This window comes from Opisthorchis viverrini (assembly GCF_000715545.1).
Source record: "Opisthorchis viverrini unplaced genomic scaffold opera_v5_281, whole genome shotgun sequence".
NCBI classification, from domain to species: Eukaryota; Metazoa; Platyhelminthes; class Trematoda; order Opisthorchiida; family Opisthorchiidae; genus Opisthorchis; species Opisthorchis viverrini.
The window spans coordinates 546,718-555,365 of NW_008751935.1; the positions used below are offsets into that span (position 1 = coordinate 546,718).

At 42.1% G+C, this 8,648-nt stretch overlaps 1 protein-coding gene across 1 annotated transcript in view; it reads left to right on the forward strand.

The window, feature by feature from the left end:
- Positions 1 to 6,756: 6,756 nt before the first annotated feature.
- Positions 6,757 to 8,648, forward strand: part of T265_14851 (hypothetical protein) — a gene marked incomplete at both ends in the record, with an annotated part of 2,834 nt that continues 942 nt past the window's right edge. Inside the window, one exon of the mRNA XM_009175528.1 lies at positions 6,757 to 6,997. Coding sequence (XP_009173792.1) covers positions 6,800 to 6,997 — 198 coding nt within the window. The remainder of the gene's footprint in view (positions 6,998 to 8,648) is intronic.

Consider the following 8,648-nt stretch of genomic DNA (forward strand, 5'->3'; position numbering starts at 1 on the left):
CGCCAGGTTACGCGGTGCGAACGTTTATGTTGAAAGTTCGTACTTGCCAGAAACAGTTCGTGATCAGCACACAGCTGAAGGAGGCGATCTCCGTTGTCTGTGCGGTGAGCGTCGACTCCGAACCGACCACCCGAATGTGATTCCGAGGAGCTCAGACGACCTACTTGGGCGTTCAAATCGCCTGCAAGGATCACAATGTCGGTGCTTTTTGCCTCACGAATGAGCCCGGATAGCTCTCGATAGAAATTATCCTTCTCCGCATCAGAACTGCAGTCCGTTGGGGCATAAGCCGACACAACAAACAGGCACCGCTTTTTATGCCGCGAGGCACTGAGCTTGATTGAACTGGATAACCAGACGGCGCAGAGACGACTGTTTACTGCGATCCAATCCAGCAAAACGCGTTCAGCTCTGGGGCTGAGTGCAACTCCCATGCCATATATTCCACAGGTCATCCCTTCTGGGTCACCAGACACACGGAGGGAGAAATGTGAAAGAGCTGGGTTCATCCTTGGCTTTCTGAGATGCAGAACCACACTAGGGTCTTGTATGATTCGGGTATACAGCATACATCACTTTTAAAAGTAAAAGAGTAAAAGAATTCAGCTAGCATTGCCTGTTTGCCAATTTGACATAGCGTACGGACGTCAAAAGCTCCTATATAGAAAGTATCTTGTGGATTTGAGAAGGTAGTTTGTTTAATGTTTGTAGCCAGCGTGGAGCATAAGGCCTTCCGGTCAGATGGGTGACAGTCAAATGGCCCAGCGACGTTTGCTTATGCAGTGAGAAGAGGTTTGGTAGGGGCATCGGTGGACGCTGAACCGGGCAGGCGAGGCAGTGGGAGAATGTAGGGTTTTTTCGGGAACCCTGACCCTAACCTCAGACTCAAAAGTCTGACCCACGAAGCAGTGTCAGAATCTAGGGTTTTCCTTGGGGACCCTGCTCGGAGCCGATGATTCAATAGTCTGTCCTGCTCGGCTGCAGGGGGTTGGCCTAACCCGATCGCGCATGGAATAAGGCATTACTGTCTCATTCCTGATGCGGCTGCGCACAGCAGGTGCCTTTTGAGCAGCACCGGGCTCTTTGGTTTTAAAAGTATTTCGACCGTATTGGATAATGCGCCGGCGGTCACGGTCAACCGTTGGGCGATCGGAGTGTGCGGTTTTTGGGGCCGACCTTTTCCAACCCGTCCTTCCTTGAGGGAAGGCAGCATCGCTGCTTCCATAAATATGGACATGCTGGTCGCCTGGGGGAAACACCTTACTGCCTTCACACTCCTGTCGCAGAGGTCAGTACGACTTTACCCCCAGGCCGCCTCGTAGCACGATTACTCGTAGGGCGGCGTTTCGCTGCTCTTGGTCTGGCCGCTCCCCTTTGGCGTTCCTGGCATGGTTGCACCTTGTGGAACGAAGTTCCAGCCAGTGTAGCCCGCGGGATGTTGGCAGCACTGAAGCCCGACCATCACGTCAAGGTGGCAGCTTTAGGTCGTTGAAGAAAGAAAACATCGATTTTATTCACTTTTAGGGCGAATAGAATGCTACCAGAAGACCATCGAAAACGGAGAAACAGGGTGCAATTTAGCCGTGGGAGTCATTTGATTTGCGTCATACGCCAAATTGCACCAATGTTATGGCGTCCGCGCCTGCTACCGATTGGCACTAGGTATGATAACGGGCCTCCATGAAATTTATCATAATAGCTGACAACGCCCAAAGCCGTTTACTTTTTAAAAATTATTTTGATTAAAATTTAAAGAAACCTGAAAATATCTTACTCCTTTGCAGTTAGAATCAGATATGAACAGGAGGAGTTTGGGTGAATATTGATCGACCAAGTTTTGACTAGAACTCTCGTTAACAAAAGAATGATAGGCAAGATCGCAGATCGTTTACAATATCGCATGAACATTTAGGGTGTGAGAGTTAACCGCTCCATCCTGCTCAGACTTAATAGCAGATTAGGAAGATCCGCGTCTGCCGAACTTTGCCCATTTGCAATCACCGATTTTAAGCGTTATGTTTTCCCCTAGACCATGAATAATATACGAATATCCATCGGGTAGTTAATCAGCTTTTTTGACACATTCATCAAGGAAGAGCTGCGTTCTGGTCCAGCATCGCTAACAGCCAGACAGATAAAGTGAGGAAATCCAGTCTTCAACGTGATGCCAAATTTCATTGTTTCTCAACCCCCTATTTCTGAAAACATACCACAGCAGTTAAACTGTTCATCGGGTACTTTTTACATCCAATGAACAGCGTTTTTAGGTAAATCAGGGTCCCGATTTCGTTGGCACTGCTAAATGATGTTTTATTCCTTCAATCCAATTCGGCACATGTGATTATTTCTTGCACCGGCAGCACTGGATCTGTTTAAGACGCCTTTGTTCTATGTCCGGGCGGTGAAGTAGGTACCATTGCGGACTAAATCATGTTGCCATTGTTAGCAATACATGGGCAATGCACTGTGTCACTTAGTATTCTTTTCTAGAAAGCGTGTAATACTGCTGCGAATCGTTGATAATTCATTTGATTAGAATTGCGATTGGCACGAAATAAGTACTTCCTCAGAAAAAAATGAAACATAAATCAGTCGAAATGCTGGCGCAATGAAATCACTTTAACCAATATAATTTGAGATATTCTTTAGAAATCGGTTTGTTTGATTTGAGTTTTCCAGTGACAGTTCATTCAGACGACAAGAATAGTGTTCACCACGATGGATCTGACAGTCTTGCACGCTAATAATTAGAAATAGAACTGCGATTGATTATTTGACACTTCTGAGAAGGATGTATTTGACATCATTGCCTGCAGTCTACACTAGTGGTCTTCTCCCGTTTCGCTAGCGGTCTCGACGCAACAAAGATAAACTTAAAAATGCCAAGGCTTTTATATAAACGGAAAGCAGTTAGAATAAGGCATATATATATAAAGTGCACACCCTGTCGATCACGAATGTCCGGGAGAAATCGCCCAGCAAAATCTTCAAAATCTCGCGGATTTTGTACTGATGACATTTTGCATGAAGCATCCTCATTTTTTACTTTTGGGTGCGTTTCGGCTGAGCAGTAGAGTACTGCTTGGTTTAGTTCGTCATTGTGTTTCCGCAAACCAATTATAACGAAGGCTTTTTTGTACGGTCCAACATTTGGGAGAATTCGCAGACACTGTACAGTATTTTCAATTAGCTTAATGTGTGATAGCTGAAAATACGTGACTGATATGAAAACGTAAAGCTGCGGTGTTATTCTGCTTGTCATATTTGAAATATACTCCCCGAAAACTCAGCAGTTCCAAGATTTCCGAACATTTGTATGAATAAAGTAGAAATCGCGCGCAGCACACAATTTTTCATGATACAAGTTTCAGGTCATTTCAGAGCAACACGAGGACAATACTAAATTTAATGCCGACCATCTCATCGTCTTGGTCGTCAATGTCTTAGAAAAAACTATTGTGTGCAGAATACAGTTAGTATTCGGTTTTCTGTCGGAGTACCCCTGGTGTATCAAACGGTCGTCCGTTTGATTCCCGGTGCATGGGAAACTGTAAACTGCACAATGTATACAGAACTGTCACGAAAACCATTTATGGAACGCCACAATAGCAAACATGTTTAACTTGGTGGACAGTTTGACGGGGACTTGAGGCTGGTTTTGATGTGAAGGTAATCTGTTTATAGAGGAGTTTATAGGAGAGCTGCTGCAATGAACAAGGCAGTTAATGATGAGAATGTTCACTGCATTGATAGAATGCTTTCTAATTGAGGAATAGTGCCAACATCACTATACAAGGTCCACTCATTCTTATCGCTTACATGTCAAAGAACCCACTTATTGATCCAATCAGGATAGCAAACCCTCTCCACCACACCTACTGTTTACATTTTGTACATTATAGAATCTGGATATTATCACGGATGTTGTACCAATTAGTTTCTCATTCCAGCTCCCGGAAACATCGGGTTGATTCGCTACGCGAAAAGAAGACTTCTTGTGGTATTCTACAAACAGCAATCGCAGCCGATACCAATTCGTACAACAAATGTTCCTCTCTTGCGCAACTCTAACAAGAGTACGTATGCGTATATATTTAGGACACCGTGATTACCGCTATAATCAGATCACTTTTATTAGTTCCGTTATTTGTAGCAAAACGCAGACAAGGGATTCACCGTTAGAATTAACGACATTTGTAAATGAATGCGGTTAGCTACTCGTGGTTCCCTCTTGAGAAACAAAACCAAATTGAGTGCGAACCCTATGCTATCAGTTTTCGGTTTCCTGAACGCAGGTTCCACTCCAAACCAATGACATGGGCTTCAATGCGCTCAGGATTGTGGACGTGTCGACTCCCGACATTTACCACTAGTCCACATCAGTAAATTTGATGTTGACTCAGGCATTTTCTGAGTAGTATAGAAACAACTGGACGTTGGCCTGAAATATGCTCTCTTAATGCGCCATTATTTTCAACCATTATCCTGATTGCGAGTCCACCAGGGATACTTTCTAGTTCGAATCAATCACGCCGAAAATTAGGACAGGCCTTTCCGAAGTACCGCAAACTTATTAATTTTTTTTGAAAACAGCCATGCAATACATAGTCACATCGTTGATCTATTTTGGCAAATAACTGGATCACTTTTTCATTTTTTAAAGGTTTTGATTAGCATTTACTAAATGTCATAATGCACTTTCGCTCGTAATCCTGTATGAAAATTCTTTAGTGAATGGTGAGTTCACGAGTGTTTGACTAGCTCCGAACAACGGACATTCTTGGAATTTCGCAGACCTGAACCTAACAGGAAACAACACCTTATGATTACTCAAAGTCATGTTGCGAAAAAATAAGCTGGCACTAAACACGATTGTGTGTTATGGAAAGAAAATCGGGTTCACTTGACCAGAAAATTTTCTCAAATTTCTCACTAGAAACGAGATTTTCAAATGGTAGTTTAGGACGTCATCATTTGTTGACCGTGAAGATCTTTGGTTGACTACGCTAAATTATATATTGCCTAGATCAGGGCACCGTGAGATTATTTGAACGCGCAAACGACAATAAACTTCAAAAGTTAAGGCATATTGAACCCAAGTCTGAAGTTGGTTGGTGACAATAAACCTGCTGTTTTTTTTCTCAGCATGCAACGGTGTTGACTGACAAGAGAATGCGTCCGCTGTAATTTTCTCAACCGCCTTAAATTTCTACAGGTTCCGGGTGCTGCAATCAGGCAAGAGCGGAATCAACACATATGAAGCGCTTGGTGCTTAATATTGTGGCTTCTTAATTTTGTTTTCTTCTAGTGATTATCAAAGTTGATAGGTCGTTTAGCTAGTTGCCGTAGCACACAATTCAGAAAATCGCTCCTCATGTACGGAAATATACATACTTCTTGATTTGTGGGTACCACTAATGTCTAGACTCTACAGACCAGGAGTTTTCTGTGGTGTTGTATTGGGTCTCGCCGATGGCAGTATAGATCTCAGTTACCATCATCGGCTAATCACAATGATACTTGGAAAAAGTCAAATTTGTGCAGCCCGCCGTTTCAACAACAATCCTGATCAACATACTGCAATCGCTCATTTGTCGCGCACAATATTCCATCATTGATTTTCTGCTAAACATCGTTCATCCACGACTAGACGCCATCTCGGACACTGTCGGAATAACAGGGGATTTTAAAGCTCAGGCAATCCACCTTAATATTAGAAATGATTTTCCGCACATTTTCAGTGATCAGTAGATGGAATTCAGAAGTTCTCATTCAAGACGCGGTGGACATCGTAGAGTTGCCTGGGGTCAATCTGCTGTTGAACCCGTGTGGAGTCAGAATATCCCTGTGGCTTCCAGCTAATGATGGTGCGAAATTGTGCAAGGAAGGAGGCTACCTGACTCATTTAGAAACTCCTTGGTTAGAGCGTGAATTTTCCGATCGAAAGATTCGCTGTTCGAACTGCACCCGCTTTTGCCTAAGAAAACTGGCAGTATCACAGCCCTGGTGTATTTATTTTGCATATTTACCCACATGGTCGTTGACTACCACTTAGGATGTAGACAGGGATGGTATTCTCACGGGGCTGTTACTAGTGAAGTTATACTAGAGTATCAACGTATTGTATATCCCCACTTTTCTCTGGAGAAATAGTCACTGGTATCGGAATCGATCGTGAACATGTGTTTTTCAGATGGAGGTATTGTACACATGCTTAGTTTACTCCCAGCTAATAAATTATCGTCATCTTTACTGAGTCTCACAGAGAATTCTTGATTTAAAGGCTAGATTTTCATGTGCTTTAGAATAGTCTTTATTTTTCCTTAGAGGATTCAGGCTAAGTGAGCTACCGTTGGTAACCGTTTACGCTGTTTTCCAACCTGTTTTCCATTTTTTCTCCCAAAAAGGAATAATTAATCGGCAATTTGGATTCGACTTCCAGGAGTAAGTTGATGGTGTGCTGATTTTATTTTCGTTTGTGATAATCGCTATCATGTCATTCAATAGAGCGGTATGATTGGAAGTTTGATTTCGTTGGAAACCGCATTCATTTTTCACGTTTTAAAGCGGCAGTGCATCGTTCATGATGGGTGACGATCTCCAGCAAATTCCATCCACGGATGACCTTCGTAAACGTTGTTGATGGGCCTTATTGGGAAACAAGTGTTGATTGGTGAGCAAAGACACTTTCCCACTGTTTCCAATAAATGCACAGCTGGTTGCAGTCTCGTTCACATCTGGTTCCCTTCTCTGCAGGATATTTGTTTTCAACACGGGGTTTAGCACTGGGGATCACAGAATGATGTTTGACACTGGTGCTGGCGGAATCAGTCTGCCGGGAGATATTCACATGGCTATGAACGAAATTCTTGGAGTAAAAAAACAGCTGAGCCGCGCATATGTGTTTGATTGTGAAAAGTTGCCTTCCCTGCCTCCCGTCGAATTCCGGATACAAGGAAAATCATTTAAAATTATGCCAAAGCAATACACAAAACAGGTGGGGATTTTCAATTGTTAAACGTTTTCTTGACCAAATATTTATCCTTATTATCATGACAAATGTGGTCTTTGAATTTCAAAGCGATGGTCACTAGCAGTATGCACGGTAGTGTCAATAAATGTGAATTGAAAGCAAACGTTAAAAAAACGGCCAGGCCAAGCAGAAAGATTAAAGGGACTAAAGCATTGCTTTTGCAATAAAAATTAATATTTTTCGTGTTGCAAACATGAACCATTTTTTTGCTACATTTTACTTTTCAACGCACGTTTTTAAACTTTTGTTTTCAAGCTTATACGAGTATATTTATCAGTACAATACAGCAACCCTTTTCTCGTGTTCGGCTTTAAGGTGTAAAAGGTACATGGTATCACACATACCCAATTTAAAGAACCGGGAAGGCCAAGCAGAAAGAATAACGAGACTGGGGCACTGTCTTTGCGATAGAAATCAACATTTCCGTGTTGCCAACATGGGACACCGGTTTTCGCTATGTTTTACTTTTCAACACAATGTTTCTAACTTTATATCTTAATATATATGTAAGTATATTTGTAAGTACGGCACTGTCTGATAGAAATCAACATTTCCGTGTTGCCAACATGGGACACCGGTTTTCGCTATGTTTTACTTTTCAACACAATGTTTCTAACTAACTATCTTAATATATATGTAAGTATATTTGTAAGTACGATACAGCAACCCTTTTCTACTGTAGCGCTTTCAAGTGTAAAACGTACCTGAGTTTACGCAGAGCCTACTTCGGTCTTCCAGAAATGAAGGCATAATAATCCTGGTCGAAATAAAAAGGACCCAAATTGGACACAAATGCCCTGAAGGAGCACATCATGCGGTGGTACTAGAATCAATACTCAGCTTGCATATAATGTGGCAATTGCCATTTGTTCCTCTTCCGTAGGCACTTGTAGCGCATCCGCATAAATCAGTTGCTCTGACATCACCGAATGGAATGCAGTCGTATGCTGAATTTGACCATGTTGGCAACAGATAATGATGAAGAATCTCTGGTGCAAGCGACTTGTCTCTGAGCACGTCTTTGTGCGTTCCGGTCTATTAGTTCAAAATTAATCGACAATGGCACGCGAGAAGCAGAGCAAATGTTATGTAGAAAATTTCTGGGCTACAACCCATCCGGCCAGCAAGTCTGATCTGATCATAAACTTGTAAAATGGTTGTTCATGACAAATTGCCCAACCTGCGGTATACCTACGTAAATAGTAGCACGGATAGTTTTAATATCAGAGTAGTTCCGTACACGTAGGCGACTTATTTTTTCTATTCTCACCGCAGCAAAACATCCTACTATCAAGACAAGACGGGTGATATTTCGGTGTATTTTCTACCCAAATATTGTTATGCTATGGCTCCCTTGATCCACATATTTATTATCCAGAACCAACATGCTTGTGTACTTGTAAATCAACAAGTTCATTTAACCTCAGCACTCAAAACTTATCGTTTAATTAATACGAAGTTCGAACAATCAGTGTACCCATCGACCAAAGGATCTATTCATGTAAATTTCTATCTCACCTTATATCCACACATCTGCGTCGCTGTCTGTCTATCTCCATATATATATATACATATATATATATATATATATATATATATATGATTAAAGATATGT